This window comes from Aquarana catesbeiana, linkage group LG09 (genome assembly GCF_042186555.1).
Source record: "Aquarana catesbeiana isolate 2022-GZ linkage group LG09, ASM4218655v1, whole genome shotgun sequence".
Lineage (NCBI taxonomy): Eukaryota > Metazoa > Chordata > Amphibia > Anura > Ranidae > Aquarana > Aquarana catesbeiana.
The window spans coordinates 289,450,527-289,473,796 of NC_133332.1; the positions used below are offsets into that span (position 1 = coordinate 289,450,527).

Consider the following 23,270-nt stretch of genomic DNA (forward strand, 5'->3'; position numbering starts at 1 on the left):
TATGTGTTAATTTTCACAACAGCTGCTTTATTAGTCTGCACAACTTTAATGCTGAGCTCTAGGTTTCATGTCACTTTTTAATAGTTTGGACCAAGTTGATCCAAACTAACTATTTCCGACACAAAGTACTGTATGAACTGCATGTGGCTTCAACTGCATACTGTACACAGTGCTGGGTTCCAGCTGTGGGAGACTTCCCAGAAAAAACAGGGTCAGGGTAAGCGGCACTCTGCCAATCAGAGGAATCTTTGTGTTCATTCACAGAACACAAAGCTGCTCATGAACAGCTGAGTCAATGATTGTGAGATCCTCAGCTCATGAAAGAAAGCTTTGTATCCATTCAAAAAATACAAAGCTGCCTCTGAATGGCTGAGCACCGCTCAGACCATATCTGTTTTGTGCCAGGTGTGAGACGGAAAGTCTATCTCACAGCTGGAACCCAGCACTGTGTACTGTTTGTAGCTAAAGCTACATGCAGTACTTAGAGCCAATACAGCACTTAGTGAAGAAAATGGTTCATTTGGACCAGCTTGTTCCAAACAAGCTAGTTATAGTGACAGGAAACCTGGAGATTGGCTATACAACAAACTTATGTGCACTGCGAGAAAACCATAAAGCACAATCAATGTACTACATTGTTACATAGAGCCTGCACATGAAATACACTGTCCCTTATGTATGTCTATAAAACCTATACATAAAAAATACCAGATAATAAATGCTCAACTTGTGAACATTATTTGCTTGCTTGGTATGATCTGCATGTTTAGCCTAGCACACCTTTGCATTTCTCCGTGTCTGCATTTGCACTGGCATAGCAGCTCATTCATTTGAATGGGCTGCTGTACCTGCGGGAAACATAGGGAAAAGGTCCCTGACCCTTTTCTAAAACTGCAGCAGAACAGAAACCACATGGTGCTTTGGCACAATTTGTTTCTGCACATGGGAAAACATGCCACGTTTTCCAATGCGTGGAGGTGCTATTGAGAACTAATAGCACCACTGTGCATCTGGTAAACGGCATGTTTTTGCTTCGGTAGTGAAAACGCGTGCTTGTTACATGCCTACCTGTAATAGTATGAACATAGAAATATTGCTTGTAAGTAATGGCAGCTCCCATTTTTCTCATTAGAGGGGTACTTTAAGCTATTCCAAAACAAATCTGGATTCCTTTTAAAGCAAAATATTTTAAAAGCAGCTGTGTTTTATTGAGAGACAGGAAGACACCAGTATGCCAGAACCAAGTCTGATAACAGGACCCAGCCTATGAAAACAGAACTCTGTTGCTCATAGCACCAAGCAGATTCTGCCTGTGATTTATCTAGTGCTTGAAACAAAGAATCTGATTGGTTTCTAGTGGCCATCAGATGCTTCATCACTTCTGAGCCACAGTTTTTATGATGACTGTAAATCGCTTAACAAGTATACTTGATTTAACACTGTTGTATAACATTTTCAAATAGTGAACACTTACTAAGAAGTTTGAGCAAGCACTGTCCTTAGTCATCTTCCAGGGTGTCAGCAAAACTCCAATGTTCCAAAAACACCATCAACCTTTCTCTAAAATATATATTATATACATTCTTATGGTAGTAGAATATTTACAGTAATAAAAGGGGAGGGCCCCCAAACATAAGTAGCTGGAACAGCATATTTTGTTAATCATCCTTCAAGAATTAGGCTTGTAAGATTAGAGAACTCCAGTGCACACCACAACAGGCCAAGGAATCTTTCACAAAGCAAGATGCACCGTGGTGAGAAACAAATCCTGCCACAGATACTGTGCATTCATAATCGGGAGCAGATCTTTATTTCCAACGGGTGCTGTGATCTGCAGTTTTCAGCTCACTGGAGCCTAAGGCAGCAGGCTGAGCAGTCCTTAGCGTTGAGTGGTTATTGTATGCAATCCATGACATGGATCTGCAGTGTGTCCATATCTGGAGCTTTGTACTGACACTTGGGGCAGCGAAATTCCTGAGGTTCTACTACAGGATGGAAAGAAGGCGCCGGCACATTAGAGTACTGCGGAGGGTAGAGGGCTGTAAAGAAATTGCAAAACTTATTCATGTTCAAGTGGAAACAAATGACAGCAAAACACAGAGGATAAATTGGTGCTACTCACAAGGTTGGTTTGATCGTGCGTTATCGACATGCCTGTTCCTCATGTCTTCCATCCTCGACCTACAACAGACACACATTATCTATAATGCAATCAGTTGTATGTGGGGACAAAGACAGATCTGACTACCCCCAGACTTGTTCCTTTACCTTTCTTTCTTTAATTCCTCCAGTTGTTCTTGTAGCTGCTCCTTTTCTGCATGAAGCCGCTCCCTCGCCTGCCTTTCTGCCTGGAAGTCTGCGCAAAAAATATCAGCCTGGAGGGGTAAAGAAAAAAAAAAAAAATACTTATACACAAACTTTAAAGTAGTAAGTTGTTCACAAGATATTACCACTAGTTTTTGCTTTCCAGCTCTATACACAGACAACATGCTCACGGTAAGGGTTTGTCACACCTGCAGGCGTGCTGACTGCATGGCCCCTGGTGTTAGCTGGGGAGGGTTTATTTACTAAAGCTGGAGAGTTCAAAATCAGGCTCACTTCTGCAAAGTAACCAATCAGCTTCTAACCTCAGCTTGTTCAATTAAACATTTTTTCAATAAAACCTGGAAGCTGATTGGTTTCTATGCAGAAGTGAGCCTGATTTTGCACTCTCCAGCTTTAGTAAATGAACTCCACTGTGAAAGCAAGCAGATCCTGACATTTCATTAAAGCCTGGCATACGCTGGCTACAAATCAGCCGATTCAAGAGGAATGGACTTTTAGTCCATGTGTACTGGAAAACCAGCATTTGATCAGCACTTGCAGCCAAAAGGTGATCTGTGTATTCTGGCAGGGGGATGCAGTTTCTGTCACAACCTACTATGCTGCAGTACTTTTCAGTGCAAACCATCCCAATACAGTAGTGAAAACTGAGGCCAAAGGAAACCAGGCAGATTGCCTTGTCCTTGCATTGGAGCTGTGCTGGGCAAAGATGCAGGGCACCTGAATTTTCTGAAAAAAAAACAATGGTAGCCACCATATCTCCGTAGAATCGGTACACTCACATTTCATGTTAGTAATGTGGAAGCTGCCACAACAAACCTAAAGCTGGCCATATACTATTTGTTTCTTCATTCAGCCAGCCGGCTAAACAGATTCCTCCATCCACACTAACAAGGTGGATGGAAGAATCCCCCCACCCCCACCAACCAGGACATTGTCCTTCGGACACTGCTGATCACAGATTGAAGTAAAGAGCCAATCAGCGGCATTTTACCACGCAATCTGCTGTGTCCGATCACTTGATGTAAACAGAAGCCGGTTATTGGCATTCCTTTCCTCAGGCTGACAGCGTGAGAAGAGAGCCGATAACTGGCTTGTGTCAAAGAGACATGTGCAGTCCCATCAGTGCTGCTAATCAGTGCCCACCAGAGGAGAAGAAAAATTACCTTTTTGTTATAAAATTTTGTAAACTATGAAAGTTTTTCTATTTTCAGTCTTTATTTGTTTATTTAGGAAAAAAGAAAAAACCCAGTGTTGATTAAATGCCACCAAAAGAAATCTGTATTTGTGTGAAAAAAAAGATAAAAATTTCATTTGGGCACAGTGTGGCATGACCGTGCAATTGTCAAAATGCGACAGCTGAAAATAGGCCTGGGCAGGAATTGGGTAAGCCAAGTAAGTGCATATCAGTGTCAGACTCCTAATCTACATATGGCCTGTCCTGGGTCAGTCACTCGTTAAGTAGTGAAGGAAGAATAAATGGGACGACCTTGCAGATTGCACCTTCAGAAAAAGTTTTGACACGGCAGCATCCACTTTCAAATGCCATTTATTTGCTTTTGCCCCTTATTATTGAACACAACCTGTTGGCAACACTTGATGGGAACCGCTGTTAACATGACCACTGTAGACTGGTTTACCTGGGCTTTGAGCACACCAATTGTCTCTTTCAGGCTCTTCTGCTCATCCGTTTCAATCTTTAGTTTGTCTATGAGTTCTTGTTTGGCTACCAGAGCCTCTTCGGCCTCCTGCAGCTGTTGCTTTAGTTCTTGCAGCTGGAAATCCATGTTCTGTTTAAAGGAAATTCCATGTTAGTGAACCATTCTCAGAACTAACCACTCCAGCCATGGTTTGGATACTTCTCACCTTCACGAGTTTTTCTTGATGAAGGCCATTCTTGATGTGAGCATCATATTCTTGAAACAGCTTGTGGTATGCAGCCTGAAGTTGGGCCAGCTTCCTCCTATGGAAACAAAAAAAAAAAAAAAAGTTTCCTTTCAGTTGGTCTTACCTACTCAATATTGTTTATCCAAAACATTTTTCAATTTCACGTTAGAGGCTTCATTAGGTCTCTCTTTATACATTTATGGGTGATAAGCTGACTAAATACAACAACCAAAAAAAAAAAAAAAAAAACAGCATAAATACATGTATAAAGTCAGCTGGCTTTTGGTGCTTTAACCCTTGTGCCACCAGGAATAATATCCATCTGTTCACTCCTACCTAAGCCCTAGCATGCATTTGGGTGAGGAATTGTATGTGATGTGCTGGCGCATAATAAGAAGCACCCAGCATGTCACAAACCCTGCCACCCCATACTCCAACAGGGGCTCACAGATGGGAGAAGACTGGAGCCACTTCTGGGGTTCCTAGGGTGGACAACTCTACAGGCCAGCCAGTTCTAAACTGGCATTTCTGCTGTTCTCATACCTACTTTTGTCAGTAATTAGTTGGCCTACCCAACTGTCCCCCAAATAATGTCCACTTACTAACATGTTTGGCCTATTCACCTGCTCGAACCACTTGTGTCCTATATGATAAATTTGTTGTAACTTAGTAAAAGATCCCTTAGGCTCCTTTCACACTTTTGCGACTTAGGACCGCAAAGTCGCATGACAAGTCGTTTCCAATGATAACCATTCATATATGTGCCACTTCAAGTCGTGCCGACTTCAAAGTAGTCCCTGTACTACTTTGGTCCGACTTTCATGCGAGTTGAGGTCCATAGATCTCAAGTTTACGCAGGCATTCCCTGAAATCGCACAACTTTTAAGTCCTGGCAGTGTGAAAGGGGCATGAACCACTTCCCAGCTGGGCCAATTCTGGCACTTTGTTCCTACATGTAAAAATCATTTTTTTTCTAGAAAATTACTCAGAACCCCCAAACATTACATATACATATATTTAGCAGAAACCCTAGGGAATAAAATGGCAGCCATTGCAACTTTTTATGTCACACAGTATTTGCACATCAATTTTTCAAACGCTTTTTTTCTTTAAAAGAAAAGTTTAATGAATTAAAAAGAACAAAACAGTAAAGTTAGCCCATTTTTTTTGTATAACGTGAAAGATGATGTTACGCCGAGTAAACAGATACCTAACATGTCACACTTAAAAATTGCGCACACTCGTGGAATGGCGCCCAACATTGGTACTTAAAAGTCTCCATAGGCGACGCTTTAAACATTTTTACAGGTTACGTGTTTAGAGTTACAGAGGAGGTCTTGGGCTAGAATTGTTACTCCTGCTCTAATGTTTGGAGCGATACTGCACATGTGTGGTTTGAATGCAGTTTACATATGTGGGCGCGACTTACATATGCGTTCACTTCTGTGTGCGGGGATGGGGATGCTTTAAAAAAAATCTCTTTTTTTTCTTTATTTTATTCAAAATTTGTTTTATTTTTACACTTTTCCTTTAAAAAGATTATTTGATCACTTTTATTCCTATTACAAGGAATGTAAACATCCCTTGTAATAGGAATAGTGTGTGACATGTCCTCTTTATGGAGAGATGTGGGGTCTATAAGATGACATTGCACTAGCACTGTGCTATATAACATGGTACAGGATCTTTTTTTTTTTTTTTTTAAACGCTTCAATTCATAGAACATCTGTTACTTCCTGACATCACTCTGGTTGTTATTTATTTAAAAAAAAAAAAAAAAAGCTTTGAAAACAATTCTGATAATGTAATATTATAATTAGATTGCAGAACAGCCTGTAAGAAGGCTTACTGCAAATACCTATATTGCCTACGGAGTATCGCCAGTTGACTCAATGCTTCCACCTTGGGCACTTATTGCAGTTAAGACCTCATAACAGCTCTCATGAATGATAGCTCTTTTGTCACTGTATCCATTTAATTGAAACCAGGGAGATGCAGAAGTTCTATCAACTAAAGAGTTTGAGCAGGGCATGAGCCAGGATGATCCTACACAATCTGCAGGGCAGGTACAATGACAGGAAGACCAAACATCCCTGGAAAAACAGTATAGTGCAAACTGATTAAGCATAGCTAATATATTTCAAAGAAACCACTTCCCTCAATTCTTAAAAATACTAGTTACCTTGAATTATGCCAACCTTCTTGCTTCAATCATTTCCATGGCAATGACCCAGATGACCCAGAACAAGTACAGTTGAGCATGTCTGGTCTTATCTGCATACTTTCAAGGCATGTAATTTCCGACTAAAAGCAGAGGATCTGCATGACAGCCAGTCAACTAGCATTTTCAGAAGTAAAGGTAGTGGCAGACCCCATAATTTTCTAAAGGCTAGTTTATGTATATTAAGTTTTGTCTTTCTTATGCAAAAGAACTTCAAACTGTATTTCATCTAGGCAGTCAACTTACAAGGTATAATGGGCCTCAGATGTGGCCCTCTGGCACCAGGAATAAAGTTAAACTTTAAATGGTTTGTCACTGGATCCAAGGAACAGGACAGTTTTCATCTTTTGTTACTGAGAAATTTGGGCTTGATGTACACTTTTGTTGCATTTATAATGCTTAATACACAAGCCTTGACATCCATTTTTTAATGCTTTGCACGGATGCACGGTGTTTTGTAATCTGCCTTGCAGCAGACACTGCAACATGTTCCATTGTTCCTGTACTAAGCAATGTAGCCTAATGTGTGGTAAGGTGACCACTTCCCCTTTCTGGGTGTGCTCTCAGTAGCCCGGTTTGCTTTATAAGGTGGGAGGAGGCTCAATTCTGGGTATAGAGAACAGCAGGATGCAGGTCTGAAGTAGAAGCACTGTCCCTTTTGAGGGAAGGTGATACCATGAGGTTTATGGCATGGAGAAGACATTACCAAGAACTTTATTAAGTAAATGGTCACTACAGCGACCTCTCCTGAAGAGCATTATTGGGACTTTGAGAAGTTTATCCTAGTCATATTTTAGGAAGCAATGCCATGTTGTTGGAACAGTTACCACCACATGAGCTGGGACTCTAATGCCAAACCATTTCAGAATGTTCAGTAATGTTTATGAAAAGCCACTGCAATGGCTCATTATTGTTCATGTGTCCAAGTAATGTGCTCAAAATGTATTGTAATACACAGCTGAATGAAAAGTAAAGCACAGAGCTAAGGAAACACTTTAATTTGTAAAGTGCAAATCTGATCAGCCCAGGACCTGGTGGTTATTAGGGGAAGTGGTCGCCCTTCTAGTGGCGTAAGAAGAACTCCTCACTGTATCACATGGGAGGTGATTTTGGCCCCCAAGTCTTAGTGGCCTTAGGCATTTGCCTAGGTCTACAGCGCCCTAACTTTCCACCATGGCAAATTGTAAGACCCTGCATGAGAATTCTCCAGGCATGCAAGGATTTGACATGAATGTGGATCCGGGGATAGAGTGAAGAGGGTCAAGAACCTGCCATTGTGCACGTGTGCGGCTGACATTAGGGGTCTGATGAGCACCAGAATAGAAAACCAGTTCAGTGTCACATGTGGTTCTTTAACCCCTTCCTGCCTGCAATCAAGGTTTTCTGGCATGGTGCCCTGGGCCAAGGATACATTAATTTATGTTCTCCCCTTCAAGGACCAGCAGCCAGACTGCTGGCTTCCAATTGTCATTGACAGTCAGAGTCCCCACTACTGATCAAGAACTAAATCAGAGTTGTTCCTGAATATGTCATTACTATATCATCTGTGAGATAGTGATCACATACAGGCTGAAGGCTCAACCACAATAATGAAAGCCTTCAGCTTGTGGAAGAACACCGTCACATTCTGGCAGTATTGTTCATCTGCTATAACATGTATATAATAGGACAGTTGTCAGAGTCCTTTCACACAGCCGTTGATGGATGAAAAACGGGCAAATGGATGTAAACAAATGATCATCAATTTCCGTTCAGGAAATGGACCTAAACTGATACAAAATGGTCTGTTTTTGAATTGGTTGTTAGGAGCTGGCATCCGGCTATTTACAGATACTATAAATTAGTCCTAAATAAACGTGTACAAAAGTAAAAAATCATGCAAAGTGCAGTCAATCTCAAAAGAATCGTGACAATCCTTCCACCAGAAGTAGTAAACAATCTTAACGTGTATGTGCTCCTATCAGACCAACACCAGGGCAACAAATGGGTGTGTTCTCACCTTACAAAAATACCTTTAAAAAAATAAAGGTTGTAAAGTGTCTCTTCCCCTCTAACGCTCATACTGACAAGCTGATGATATTTTATTCAAGAATCCTCTCCAATGTAAACAAGGATCATGAAAAAGATACAAAAGGAAAACAAATAGTGCTCTTTATTTTTTAAACAATGTCATTCTTTATTCGAGCCAGGAATCACATTCACAAGCACACAGTATTAAAAGGTAAAACAACAAGGCTGCAGAGCGGAATGTATCCCATATCTCACCACTCTCCCTGACTTCAGTGCTGGCTGAACCCCCAATGCTCTGCCCTACGCGTTATCCCAGAATGGCTCTCTTTCCCCTAAAAAAGGCATTTTGGCGTAACATGTAGGGGGCGGAGCATTAGGAGCCATTCAGAGTGAGCCGTTTCCTCCTTTGGTGTTGTACGAGCAGCCTGAGTTTGTGTACTACTTCTGGAGGAAGGATTGTCACGATTCTTCTGAGATTGACTGCGCTGTGCATATATTTTTACATTTGCACATATTTAATTTTTGGTATTCTGTGGTTTTGCACAAAGGACTTTCACGTTTATTTCAATTTACCAATAATATATGTTGGGAGCACACCTCCCTATCGTGGACTAGTATCGCCTGTTGGGGATCAGCACCAATCTCTTCACCTACCTTGTGATTGGCTTCAGAGGTAGAGCGTGGTTTTGGGACTAAAGGAAGAGGTGAGGGGGTAGTGGGATTACAAGCGTTTCCGACAGGGAAGAAGTAGGAAGAGAAAGTACCACTGGAGGTAGAATACTCAGTGACAAAATGGAAGCTGGACTTCTTTTATTTGATAAAGGAAGGGTGTCTTTATTTTCAGCCACCTTGAAAAAAAGCCTATGCAACCAGTTACCAGCCTTATTCCTATGTCACGCTTCCACCCTGTGTGCACTGGGTCTGTTGGCTCTGTGGGTGGATACAAAGATTTACCTGGATGGAACTCATCATACTGGAGCAACAGGGGAGGTACAGATGATTCCTCCATTTCATAAAAAAACTTGCATCAATGATTCCACCTAGCCATTAGCAGTTGTGCCAATCCTAGGTGTATGTGCCCTTCAGAGCCCCACCATCAGATTCTGAACTCCAAGACTGCTGAATAATAATTCATATGAAACAGATTATATTAAGATAGGGCCCGAAACAATGACATTTTAGGTATTAAATACGATTTTAAACACTAGTGGGCACAGTATAAAAGGCTGACCACCTCAGGATAAAAGGATAGATCCACATCACTCTCATGCTAAATCTACTTACATCTCCTCACTGGCATTCTGCCGCTCCACCTTCAGTGCCGTCTCTAGGCTCTGCACCTGCATCCGCCGCTGGTCCAGCTGTGTCACATGCTGCTTCATCTGCATCTCCCACTCTCGCTGCTGCTCTCTCAATTTCCACAGGCTGCAGTAGAACACACACTAGAGTAAGATCACATCTACAGTCCTTTAAATGGTGGTATACACATTACAGCATGGCCAATTAAAACAGAGAATGAACACATCACTGTCAATTCTAAATGATCAGTTTTAGGTGGACTAACCCTTTGACACTTTTTTTATAACAGATTAATGAAGGACAAAAGTTTTCTATTAGTTTAGCATAGAATAGTAAGGGGTTAGGATCCCTCGGAGGTGTTCATTGTGGTCTGTGTCACTGCTGGGGAGATTTAGAGCTCTTTCAAACTGCTAGCACAGCCGCGTCAGTGGTAAAGTGCTGCTAGTTTTAGCGCCGTTTTACCGCTGTTATAGCGACATTTTTCGGCTGCTAGCGGGGCACTTTTAACCCCGCTAGCGGGCGAGGAAAGGATTTAAATCGCCCACAAAGTGCCGCTACCGAAGTGCTTTGAGGGCACTTCGGCAGCGCTGCCCATGGATTTCAATGGCAGGGGCGGGGCAGGAGCGGTGTATACACCTCTCCCGCACTGCCCCAAAGACACTGCTTGCAGCACTTTTTAATTTGGTCAGCCTTTTTTTCAGGCTTTCACACTGGGTCGGCTTGAGAAGCGCTTTTCAGGCGCTATTTTTAGCGTTAAAACATCTGAAAAGTGCCTTCAGTGTGAAAGGGGTCTTATTGTCTGTTTGTCCCTGGACTTAAAGCAGACCTTCACCATTTACATAACAACCTCCCATCAGTCTCCTCCCCATCCCTCTTATACAACCACAGAAAGATTTTTACCAAAACTGTAAATATTTCCCTCCCTCCTGCTTGGCACCATGTTACACTCTAAATACAGGTAAAACATGTAACATGGTGCAAAAGGTGGAGTTAACCTTTAAATAGAAGGAAACTCTAAAATGTTTAATTTGTCATCAGAACAGAGGAGTCTTCAAATCCAGTAACAACGATCAAAGAGGCGATTTCCTATCTACAACGGACGAATAACAAAGAGAACTGCCTAGTCTATTGCTATAAATATTTTTTCTTCCTCTTTACCAAACTCTCACCAATCCGGGTGCCACTAAAAAACAGTCTTGGCTCTTTAAGAGGCCTACAAAGGGGAACTGAAAACTTGCTGGCAAGGATTGACCATAGCTCTGTAAGGCTATGGTCAGATAATACAAAGAGATGTTACAAATCTCCAATTTCAAAGAAAAGTAGAAATCTCACTTGATATCTGTTTGAGTCATACTTATGTCCAGGACCATAGGCCAATAAATCATCATATATAGGAGGCTTGACACAAGAACAGGTCAGTTCAAGCTCTGATCCTTCAGATTTTATAATACATGCATGATTACCAACTATTACATTAACCCATCACACAACCTGTTCCTAAGTTTACTTCAGAAGGGATACTAGAAAGGTTTTATGGTGATTTTTAGTATTATTTGGTTTATATGTTTTACGCACTTTTGATCTTTTTATTGTTATATATAAACTCTTTAAATTTCCAAAAAAATGTTTTAGGTGTACCAGAAGCCACAGTACAGTGCAGATTACCATCCATATACCTTGTGACTGGTCATACTTGCCACGTATAGGCACCCCTTACCTCCCTTCCACCTTCTTCAGCTCCTGCTGCGAGGACTCCAGGCTCGTCTGACTCTCATGTAACTCTCCTAGTAAAGATGTCACCTGAGCCTTGACAGAAGCCTTCTCCTCAGCCAATAGCTACAAGGCAACAATGTAACAACAACATTACCAACATAAGCCGGTTAATATTTACAATCAATTTTAACAGATTTAAACATGGACTTCACTGGGCAAGCATAGTTGTAGCAATCGCACATTTTGAATCATTGTACAACTGATTTAAAAGCCAACACCTCCATCCTCAGCATCAGCCCTAGAGCATACCCGTACCTGTCCCCATAGACCTTCACCATGTGGCCCACTAGGAGCTGTACGGCCCCCTTGTGAAAATTGTCCCGGCTGGGCAATATGCATTAGAATCCCTATTCATTCCTATGAGAAGGCCATCCAACACAATTTCCAATGGTACATGGCCTTTTTTTTTTTTTTTTTAAATTGTTTTTATTTATCTTGATAGAAAATAATGTACAGGTTCATACATTGCAGAAGTATCCATAAACAAATCTCTTTTACAAAATAGAAAAGAAATTACAATAGCCCAACGGGGCCAACCGATATAGTTGTATATCTTATTTCAAGATTCCTCAACGGAGGAATAAACTTTTGCCAATAGGTATAAGAGGTTAATAAGTGTGAGCCACGTAGGGCCCAACTGCCATAGATCTTAGTGCAATAAACAGTGGGGATACATCTGTTCACACAACATTCACGCCACGCACACACACACACACACATCAACACTTTCACACAAAGAAACAAACTTAGTCCAGCCTCACCTCGCCCCCTCAACTGCGGTAACCAAAAGGCCAGCCAACCCTGAGGCAACGGCCTGTCATAGACACCAAAGCTTGTCCAGGGGAGACCATGGTCAGCTATGGTTGAGAGAGCAGAGTGTCCTTCCAAAAGGAGTCCGCTATATCAAGCCAGGGCTGCCAAATCTTTGTGAATCTTTTTGAGCAGGACCTGCCCTTATAGACCAATTTAAAAATTGTTATAAAACTTTATTCAACATACGGTACAATATTTGAACATCTGGAGCAGTTACAGTCTTCCATTGCATCAAAATTAACTTTCTAGCATAAAACAATATTATATGGACAAGAGTACGAGTATGAGTCCTGTGTATAAAGTAATTCAACACACCCAATAGTCCAACCTCTGGGGTGCGAGCCACCTGTATTTGTAGTGCGTTTTCAAAAAAGAAAATAGGTCCCTCCAAGAGGCGGACAGGACAGGGCAGGACCAAAACATATGCATATATCCAGCTTCAGAGAAGCCATATCTAATGCAGGAAGCAGCGGAATCATATCCCATATGGGCCAGCCTGGCAGGAGTATAACGCAACTGATGTATAAATTTAAATTGTACATATTGGTAATTTGATCCAATAAGGTCAAGGAAGCACACTTCTGAGGCCTCCTTCCATCCCTCCTCTGACAACCCAGGCATTTCCCTTTCCCATTTCCTCTGAGCAATCTGAAAGGGTTTGACCCCCGCAGCCTGCAGGCGGGAATATACAGTCGTGACCAGTTTTCTAATGTCCGGATAAGACATTAGCGCCTCCAGAGGTGATTCAGTGAGCTCCAGGGACAGACCAGAAAACTGAGCCTTGACGGCATGGCGTAATAAGAGGTACCTGAAATAAAATTTGTTTGTTACACCACACCTAGCCTTCAGATCTTCAAATGAGATAAATACATCATTGAAATAAATCTGAGAAATATGGGTAATACCAAGTCCTGTCCACCATTGAGAATCTGGGTGACCCATGAGCTCTAGGAAATTAGGATTATGCCATAAAGGAGCCTTGGGGGGACACCCCTCCTGGTTTTGTAATTACTTTATCTCCCTCGTGCCAGGCTAGCCAACCCACTTCAAATCGGTGAGCCCCTAGAGCAGCGTTTAGGCATTGACCTATGTAATGTATCAACAAGTGAGGCCCTGGGGCCATTAATTGCAGTCAACAGAGCGGTGGAGCAGGAAGAGGAGGCCTCAGGAAACCAGCCTTAAACATAAGCAAGTTGTGCTGTTATAAAATAGTGACGTAAATTAGGGCAAGCCAACCCACCATCCAGCTTTGCAGCCTGAAGTGAGGCCCTTGCAATTCTTGGGCTCGAACCATGGTACATGGCCTTTAACAGAAGTTAATGGATTAAATACAGTGCATGTTCAGCCCAGCCAGGATACTCTACACCCAGAGATAGGACAGCGAAGCACTGATCCTTTGTGCTTTATGGCTTGACAAAAAACAGGCCCTGCGGCATCTACCTCACTGTATTTGTAGCCCAAGGAACCAGCAGGACTGAGAAAGGAAGCCTATTCTCCAGTACCACAATGACTGGAAGCCACCCACCTCTCAGCAAACCCTGTGAACCCATTAAACCCACAATTAATGGGACCTAGGCAGATTAGGTGTCCTCTAAATACAAAACTACAGTGCATGTCGATGCAGTGGAGGTGAAGGAAGAAGCGTGTATTGGTGTAGTCGTGGAGAGTGAAGGAGTAAATCGTGTAGTGGCGGTAAAGGAAGGAGCGTGTGTTGGTGTAGTGGTGGAGAGTGAAGGAGTGAATGTCGGTGCAGTGGAGGTGAAGGAAGAAGCTTGTAGTGGTGGAGAGTGAAGGAGTGAATGTCGGTGTACTGGCGGTGAAGGAAGAAGCGTGTGTTGGTGTAGTGGTGGAGAGTGAAGGAGTGAATGTCAGTGCAGTGGAAGCGAAGGAAGAAGCGTGTGTTGGTGTAGTGGTGGAGAGTGATGGAGTGAATGTCAGTGCAGTGGAGGTGAAGGAAGAAGCTTGTAGTGGTGGAGAGTGAAGGAGTGAATGTCGGTGTACTGGCGGTGAAGGAAGAAGCGTGTGTTGGTGTAGTGGTGGAGAGTGAAGGAGTGAATGTCAGTGCAGTGGAGGTGAAGGAAGAAGCTTGTAGTGGTGGAGAGTGAAGGAGTGAATGTCGGTGCAGTGGTGAAGGAAGGAGCGTGTGTTGGTATAATGGTGGAGAGTGAAGGAGTGAATGTCAGTGCAGTGCAGGTGAAGGAAGAAGCGTGTAGTGGTGGAGAGTGAAGGAGTGCATGTCGGTGCAGTGGAAGCGAAGGAAGAAGCGTGTGTTGGTGTCGTGGTGGAGAGTGAAGGAGTGAATGTCGGTGTAGTGGCAGTGAAGGAAGAAGCGTGTGTTGGTGTAGTGGTGGAGAGTGAAGGAGTGAATGTCAGTGCAGTGGAGGTGAAGGAAGAAGCTTGTAGTGGTGGAGAGTGAAGGAGTGAATGTCGGTGCAGTGGTGAAGGAAGGAGCGTGTGTTGGTATAATGGTGGAGAGTGAAGGAGTGCATGTCGGTGCAGTGGAAGCGAAGGAAGAAGCGTGTGTTGGTGTAGTGGTGGAGAGTGAAGGAGTGAATGTCAGTGCAGTGGAGGTGAAGGAAGAAGCTTGTAGTGGTGGAGAGTGAAGGAGTGAATGTCGGTGTAGTGGCGGTGAAGGAAGAAGCGTGTGTTGGTGTAGTGGTGGAAAGTGAAGGAGTGAATGTCGGTGCAGTGGTGAAGGAAGGAGCGTGTGTTGGTGTAGTGGTGGAGAGTGAAGGAGTTAATGTCGGTGCAGTGGAGGTGAAGGAAGAAGCGTGTGTTGGTGTAGTGGTGGAGAGTGAAGGAGTGAATGTCAGTGCAGTGGAAGCGAAGGAAGAAGCGTGTGTTGGTGTAGTGGTGGAGAGTGATGGAGTGAATGTCAGTGCAGTGGAGGTGAAGGAAGAAGCTTGTAGTGGTGGAGAGTGAAGGAGTGAATGTCGGTGTACTGGCGGTGAAGGAAGAAGCGTGTGTTGGTGTAGTGGTGGAGAGTGAAGGAGTGAATGTCAGTGCAGTGGAGGTGAAGGAAGAAGCTTGTAGTGGTGGAGAGTGAAGGAGTGAATGTCGGTGCAGTGGTGAAGGAAGGAGCGTGTGTTGGTATAATGGTGGAGAGTGAAGGAGTGAATGTCAGTGCAGTGCAGGTGAAGGAAGAAGCGTGTAGTGGTGGAGAGTGAAGGAGTGCATGTCGGTGCAGTGGAAGCGAAGGAAGAAGCGTGTGTTGGTGTCGTGGTGGAGAGTGAAGGAGTGAATGTCGGTGTAGTGGCAGTGAAGGAAGAAGCGTGTGTTGGTGTAGTGGTGGAGAGTGAAGGAGTGAATGTCGGTGTACTGGCGGTGAAGGAAGAAGCGTGTGTTGGTGTAGTGGTGGAGAGTGAAGGAGTGAATGTCAGTGCAGTGGAGGTGAAGGAAGAAGCTTGTAGTGGTGGAGAGTGAAGGAGTGAATGTCGGTGCAGTGGTGAAGGAAGGAGCGTGTGTTGGTATAATGGTGGAGAGTGAAGGAGTGCATGTCGGTGCAGTGGAAGCGAAGGAAGAAGCGTGTGTTGGTGTAGTGGTGGAGAGTGAAGGAGTGAATGTCAGTGCAGTGGAGGTGAAGGAAGAAGCTTGTAGTGGTGGAGAGTGAAGGAGTGCATGTCGGTGTACTGGCGGTGAAGGAATAAGCGTGTGTTGGTGTAGTGGTGGAGAGTGAAGGAGTGAATGTCAGTGCAGTGGAGGTGAAGGAAGAAGCTTGTAGTGGTGGAGAGTGAAGGAGTGAATGTCGGTGTACTGGCAGTGAAGGAAGAAGCGTGTGTTGGTGTAATGGTGGAGAGTGAAGGAGTGCATGTCGGTGCAGTGGTGATGGAAGGAGCGTGTGTTGGTGTAGTGATGGAGAGTGAAGGAGTGAATGTCAGTGCAGTGCAGGTGAAGGAAGAAGCGTGTAGTGGTGGAGAGTGAAGGAGTGCATGTCGGTGCAGTGGAAGCGAAGGAAGAAGCGTGTGTTGGTGTCGTGGTGGAGAGTGAAGGAGTGAATGTCGGTGTAGTGGCAGTGAAGGAAGAAGCGTGTGTTGGTGTAGTGGTGGAGAGTGAAGGAGTGAATGTCGGTGTAGTGGCGGTGAAGGAAGAAGCGTGTGTTGGTGTAGTGGTGGAGAGTGAAGGAGTGAATGTCGGTGTAGTGGCGGTGAAGGAAGAAGCATGTGTTGGTGTAGTGGTGGAGAGTGAAGGAGTGAATGTCGGTGCATTGGTGAAGGAAGAAGCGTGTGTTGGTGTAGTGGTGGAGAGTGAAGGAGTGAATGTCGGTGCATTGGTGAAGGAAGAAGCGTGTGTTGGTGTAGTGGTGGAGAGTGAAGGAGTGAATGTCAGTGCAGTGGAGGTGAAGGAAGAAGCTTGTAGTGGTGGAGAGTGAAGGAGTGAATGTCGGTGTAGTGGCGGTGAAGGAAGAAGCGTGTGTTGGTGTAGTGGTGGAAAGTGAAGGAGTGAATGTCGGTGCAGTGGTGAAGGAAGGAGCGTGTGTTGGTGTAGTGGTGGAGAGTGAAGGAGTTAATGTCGGTGCAGTGGAGGTGAAGGAAGAAGCGTGTGTTGGTGTAGTGGTGGAGAGTGAAGGAGTGAATGTCGGTGCAGTGGAGGTGAAGGAAGAAGCGTGTGTTGGTGTAGTGGTGGAGAGTGAATGTTAGTGCAGTGGTGAAGGAAGAAGCGTGTGTTGGTGTAGTGGTGGAGAGTGAAGGAGTGCATGTCGGTGCAGTGGAGGTGAAGGAAGAAGCGTGTGTTGGTGTAGTGGTGGAGAGGGAAGGAGTGAATGTCGGTGCAGTGGAGGTGAAGGAAGAAGCGTGTGTTGGTGTAGTTGTGGAGAGTGAAGGAGTGCATGTTGTTGCAGCAGTGAAGGAAGGAGCGTGTGTTGGTGTAGTGGTGGAGAGTGAAGGAGTAAATGTCGGTGCAGGAATAAGCGTGTGTTGGTGTAGTGGTGGAGAGTGAAGGAGTGAATGTTGGTGCAGTGAAGGTGAAGGAAGAAGCGTGTAGTGGTGGAGAGTGAAGGAGTGAATTTCGGTGCAGTGGTGAAGGAAGGAGCGTGTGTTGATGTAGTGGTGGAGGGTGAAGGAGTGAATGTCGGTGCAGTGAAGGTGAAGGAAGAAGCGTGTAGTGGTGGAGAGTGAAGGAGTGAATGTCGGTGCAGTGGTGAAGAAAGGAGCGTGTGTTGATGTAGTGGTGGAGGGTGAAGGAGTGAATGTCGGTGCAGTGGAGGTGAAGGAAGAAGCGTGTAGTGGTGGAGAGTGAAGGAGTGTATGTTGGTGCAGTGGTGAAGGAAGGAGCGTGTGTTGGTGTAGTGGTGGAGAGTGAGGGAGTGAATGTCGGTGCAGTGGAGGTGAAGGAAGAAGCGTGTAGTGGTGGAGAGTGAAGGAGTGTATGTTGGTGCAATGGTGGAGGAAGGAGCGTGTGTTGGTGTAGTGGTGGAGAGTGAAGGAGTGTATGTTGGTGCAGTGGTGAAGGAAGGAGCGTGTGTTGGAGTAGTGGTGGAGAGTGAAGGAGTGAATGTTGGTGCAGTGGAGGTGAAAAGAGGAGCGTGTATTGGTGTAGTGGTAGAGAGTTAAAGCATGAATGTCGGCTCTAAACAGTAACATCACCCAAAACCAATAATTCAGGTCGGACTACATGCTGGCAGTCTGAATCACTGCCTGGATTCTTAAAGTTCTTGAATACTCTGGCAATGAAATCTCTGCACCGGGGTTCCTAACGTCACCTATCTAGCAAGGCATTACGTGGGGTCATGCCCTTTTTTAGATTTTGAAGCTGGAGATCATTTCTAAAAACACATTTGGAAGCATGTTTTGCTTCGGTATAGCTGAATTCACACCCAGATGTTCAGCGTCTAGGTGCATTCAGTCTAGCTGCGTTTACACAAACAGGAATGTTGTGCATCCCAGGGACATCTGCATGCAGGAGAAATGGATCTGGGAAGTATAAAGATTGTTTATTCTTCCCATATCAGTTTCTTTGGCATGGTCTTATAAGTCAGTCCGGTTTGATCATATAACATTGTAGTATGATAGGTGTTTAACCTGGAGCTGTCTTTGAGCTTCGACTCCTTTCTCTTTCAGCTGGTCCTTCAGGCCTGACACCTCCAGCTGCAGCTCCGTAATTTTTTCTTGCAGCTGAGCATTCCTGTTAAAAAAATAAAAAGAAATAAAATAAAAAGCAGACTCAGGGATCAGTTTATTAAACAAACTGGACCAATTCAAACATGTCTGTGTAGCCCTAGCAACCCATCAGCTCCCCCTGTGATGCCTGGGTTTTATGGACAAAACAACTTTCTCTACTTTATGTATACATCGTTAGTACTTATGAGACGCTCACCAGCTCTCTGTATCCTGGAGCTTCTTTTGCAGATCCTGCTCCTTTGCTGTACACCTAAAACAGACAGGCAGTTAGTGCTATGTATGATCAGCTGCACAGCTACAACAAACATAAGAAAGCCTCGGTGCTACCCTGTTTCCCCGAAAATAAGACCTAGCGTGATTGTCGGTGATGCCTGCAATATAAGCCCTACCCCCCAAATAAGCCCTACCCTGAAAATAAGACCTACAAGGACTTTAACTAGGGCTTATTTGGGGGGTAGGGCTTATATTGCAGCCATCACCGACAATCACGCTAGGTCTTATTTTCGGGGAAACAGGGTAATACTAAACAAAGACATCCTTGTATATTATGCAATAACTTTGCATGGTGCTGTTCAGGATTTTGGCTACTAGGGCATATAGTTTCAATAAGCATATTAGTGGTTCAAAGAATAGATATCTATGTAGAAAAGGGGATCTAATGGAAAGAGCAATTCACATTATTCTGCAGAGGATGTAATGTGAACACACTACTGCTAAACAAAGCAAGGATGCTTGTTTTACGTGGGTAACTGGCTGTTATACAGGCTCCCTCATTTTTATGGCCCGGCAGAGCTCATTATTGGGTTTGAGGGTTGTCTATATATTTGAACTTCAGGCACACCGGAAAGATTACACCTGTATTAGTAATGGCAAAACATAAACTTTTAAAGTGATTGCAAAGGTTTTTTTTTTTTTTTTTAACAACAAACATGTTATACTTACCTACTCTGTGCAGTGGTTTTGCACAGAGTGGCCCCGATCCTCCTCTTCTGGGGTTCCCCAGCGCCACTCCTCTTCATCGGTTGCCCCCACGGAGAGCCGCTTTCCCTGGGGGCACTCGACACAGCAGGACTCGGCCCCGGCCCCCTGCTGAACTGGATTTGATTGACAGCAGCGGGAGCCAATGGCTCCTGCTGCTATCAATCTATCCAATGAGGAAGGAGACAACGGCTGGAGCTGCAGGGCTCATGCTCGTCGCTGGAACAGACGGGTTCAGGTAAGAAAAAGGGGGGGGGGCTCTGGGGGCAGCTGCAGCACAGGTGGTTTTTCACCTTAATACATAGAATGCATTAAAGTGAAAGACCTTGAGACTTTACAACCCCTTTAAGCCTAGTACACACGGCCTGAATATCGGGTGGCATCGCCCAATTTAATAGAAACTGGCCAACATTCTGGCTGTGTGTACTGCAACCAGGCCGGCTTATCCTGAAGGGGCACAACTTAAAAAGGTCTGCCAATCAGCTCCGATCAGAGCTCTTAGCCAATGATGCAAAAGCTGCCATTACCCATGAGGCAGACAAAAACGTAACTTTGGAGCCAAATTCAAGCAGAGGAACAAAAAAAAAAATTTATTCACTAAACACAGTCAGTTACACTGCCAGATTATGTTTTTATATAGTTACACAGTCTGGTTGAAAAAAAAAAAACATAAGTCCATCTAGTACAACCACTAAAAGGGGAGAAAAAAAAATTATACAATCCTATAGACACAATCCTTTACCCACAGTTGATCCAGAGGAAGGCAAAAAAACACAGCAAAGCTTGTTTCAATTTGCTACAGCAGGGGAAAGAATTCCTTTCTGATCTCCCAAGAGTAAATCGGATATTCTCTGGATCAACTTTACCTATAAATGTTAGTATCCACTTATATTATGTACATTTAGGAAAGAATCCAGACCTGTTTTAAATCTACTGAGCTGGACAGAACCAACTCTATTCCACGTTTTGTATAGCTCTTACTGTGAAGAAGCCTTTCCGTATTTGGGGATTAAGTATCTGGAGGAAAAGAGTCCCCTTGTCCTCTGTGAGGACCTTAAAGTGAATAACTGAACACCAAGTTCAGTATATGGACCCCTTATGTATTTGTACGTGTTGATCATATCCCCCTTAATCTCTTCTCAAGTGAGAATACATTCAGTTCCTCTAATCTTTCCTCATAGCTGAGCTCCTCCATGCCTCTTATCAGTTTGGTTGCCCTTCTCTGCACTTTCTCCAGTTCCCTGATATCCTTTTTGTGAACTGCATATTCCAGATGAGGTCTTACTAATAATTTGAACAGGGGCAGAATGATATCTCTCTCTGCAGTCCATACCTCTCTTAATACAAGAAAGAACTTTGGCTTCAGGTGCTGCATGGGGCTTGGGGGGGATCCAGATGTGTGCCCCCCATCACTCAGCTCCCCAACTGCCCCCGCAACCCCTGTTCGAGCGGCATCCCTCCTTCCCCTCCGTCTGCCTGCAGCTTCTCCCTCCACTGCTCTCCGTGATCTGTCAGGCTGGGTAGCTCGGGGGGGGGGGGGTTGGAGAGCGGTGCGGGTAAAGTTGGGACTTGATAAACATGCGTTTACCAAACTCCCCCCTGTAGTAGAGAGGGCGCAGGCAGTGATCACTACAGATCGCTCCCAGACCTCCCTCTGACACTGACAGCTGATATAAAGTAACCGCGATTGTTAATATGTAACAGACTGTCATTTTATGAATAAATGAGGAATCTCTATACAGATTCCTTATTCATTCAAGTAAAGTGCTGCAAAGACTTTCTCTGTCTCAAAAAAAGAGATATGGGGTCTGTTTAGACAAAAGACCCTCCCAAAAAATAAAAAAAACGCAAAAAAAAAAGAGAAAAATTTAAAGAATATAATTGTAAAAGAATGTAAAAAGGAAAAACAAAACAAAAATTAAAATAGCGAGACCCAGTGACTTTTTTGGGGGACGGCAACCCCCCCTCCAAGTTTGCCCGCACAGTGACACCCCCCACCCCCTGCTCTCACCCCTCCACGGTGACAGTCTCCCCCCACACTCACCCCTTCTCGGCTTCCTCGGGAAAAGCCAGAAGAAAATAGCGAATATTAATTCACTATTGTCACAAGTGGGTGGGGGTCGGGTTCAATGCTCTGCGCCCCGAGCCCAACCTTTTTCAAGCCAATTAGAGCCTCAGGCTCCAATCATGTGGCTTGAAAAAAAAAAAACTCATACAAATGTATGAGTCTGGCATCCCTGCATCCCTAATGGAACGGCGGATGCTGGTAAGCCCCCTTTCACATGGAGCGGCCTGTCAAGCATATCTGCCTGCTCAGCGATGACAGGTCCGCTCCACTGATGCAAAGCGGACACAGCCCACTATTCTCCATAGGGCGGTCGGATGGAAACGGACCACCTGTCCAGTTCCATCAGATACCATCTGATCCGATCTGCTAGATGGATGGGGAATGGAATCCCCATCCCTCTGTTTTTAGCAGACTGGATCAGATGCGGGTGGGTGTAAACAGACACATGTCCATTTACATCAGTCTCTCCATAGATAACAATGGGTGGTACGATTGGGCCAGCCTAAAAAAGGCAGACCCGATCGGTGTGCTTGCGTGATAGGGGCCTAAGGCCTTGTTCACACCGGGCATACACAGCATACCTTTACAGGGATGCACAGGTGTTCCATGCATCTCTGTGCAGGCAGTCCCATTGATGTCATTTGGGATGTAGCACCTGCACGAACAGAGCCATTGCTCCCAATTTTACACCCATGTAGGTCCACATGCATGTCCCTGAGGTCACACTGTCTGCGTTCGGGGTTATGTATCCACAGGGATGTCAGATTGGGAACAGCAGCTATGCCTGTGCAGCCGTTGCATCCCAATTTACATAAATGGGACTGCCTGTACGGGGATGCATGGAACACCTGTGCATCCCTGTGAAGGTAAACATGGCCCCCCATGGGCGTACACTTTAGTATGCCACATGTGAACGATGCTTTAGTAGCAATTTAGCAGGAATTTTGTAAGTTATGTTGTGTTTATGTGGACCCTTACTGATTTTAGTGTATTCTTATATATATTCTTGTATTCGAAAATATTGTTTTGATAAACATTTGCGCAAATATCGTGCTGCCTTAAAAATTAGTAGCGCCTTCTTTTTATTCTACTTTGCCATGTGCTTTCAGAAAATGTATGGTTTGGGGGGTCTTTTACAAATTCTGAAAGCTGTAAGTGAAAAAGGAAAACCTCCAACTTTTGCGTACCCCTCATTTTCACTGTTTCTCAAAAATGCGCAATTTAAAATTTACAAATATTTGTCATTTATTAACTCAATACAGGTTAAGCTTTTATATTTAATAGGAATAGGAATTTAGCAAGAATTTTGTAAAATTTGCTGTGTTTGTATCTATAAAAATAATGATTTTAGCGTATTTTTAGTGAAAATATTGCTTTGGTAAACATTTGTGCAAATATTGTGGGGCCTTAAAAATCAATAGCATCTTTCTTTTACTTTACTGGTCCTATGCTTTCAGAAAATATATGGTTTGGGGTGTCTTTCACAAATTCTGAATACTGTAAGTGAAAAATTTAAATCTTCAGATTTTTAGAGAAAATTTTGGGTACGTTCGATTTTCACCATTTTGCAAAAAGGCGCAATTTAAAATTCACAAATATTTGTTATTTATTAACTCCATACAGGTAAAGCTTTTATATTTAGAATGGATCTAGCAGGAATTTTGGAAAATTAGCTGTGTTTTTATCTGCTAATAATGGTTTTAGTGTATTTTTTGCAAATATATATGCTTTCAGAAAATATATGGTTTTGGGGGTCTTTCACAAATTCCGGAAGCTGTAAGGG

At 43.9% G+C, this 23,270-nt stretch overlaps 1 protein-coding gene across 3 annotated transcripts in view; it reads right to left on the bottom strand.

Annotated features, from left to right (window-relative positions):
• Positions 1-1,184: 1,184 nt before the first annotated feature.
• IKBKG (inhibitor of nuclear factor kappa B kinase regulatory subunit gamma) overlaps positions 1,185-23,270 on the bottom strand; it is a 107,976-nt gene continuing 85,890 nt past the window's right edge. For all 3 annotated transcript variants that reach the window (XM_073600392.1, XM_073600391.1, XM_073600390.1), the window contains 9 exons: positions 18,638-18,691; positions 18,343-18,445; positions 11,457-11,575; positions 9,725-9,865; positions 4,189-4,285; positions 3,963-4,112; positions 2,269-2,375; positions 2,123-2,181; positions 1,185-2,039 (listed from right to left, as the gene is read on the bottom strand). In XM_073600392.1, the coding sequence (XP_073456493.1) occupies positions 1,894-2,039; positions 2,123-2,181; positions 2,269-2,375; positions 3,963-4,112; positions 4,189-4,285; positions 9,725-9,865; positions 11,457-11,575; positions 18,343-18,445; positions 18,638-18,691 (976 nt within the window). In that variant the 3' untranslated portion in view covers positions 1,185-1,893. The remainder of the gene's footprint in view (positions 2,040-2,122; positions 2,182-2,268; positions 2,376-3,962; positions 4,113-4,188; positions 4,286-9,724; positions 9,866-11,456; positions 11,576-18,342; positions 18,446-18,637; positions 18,692-23,270) is intronic.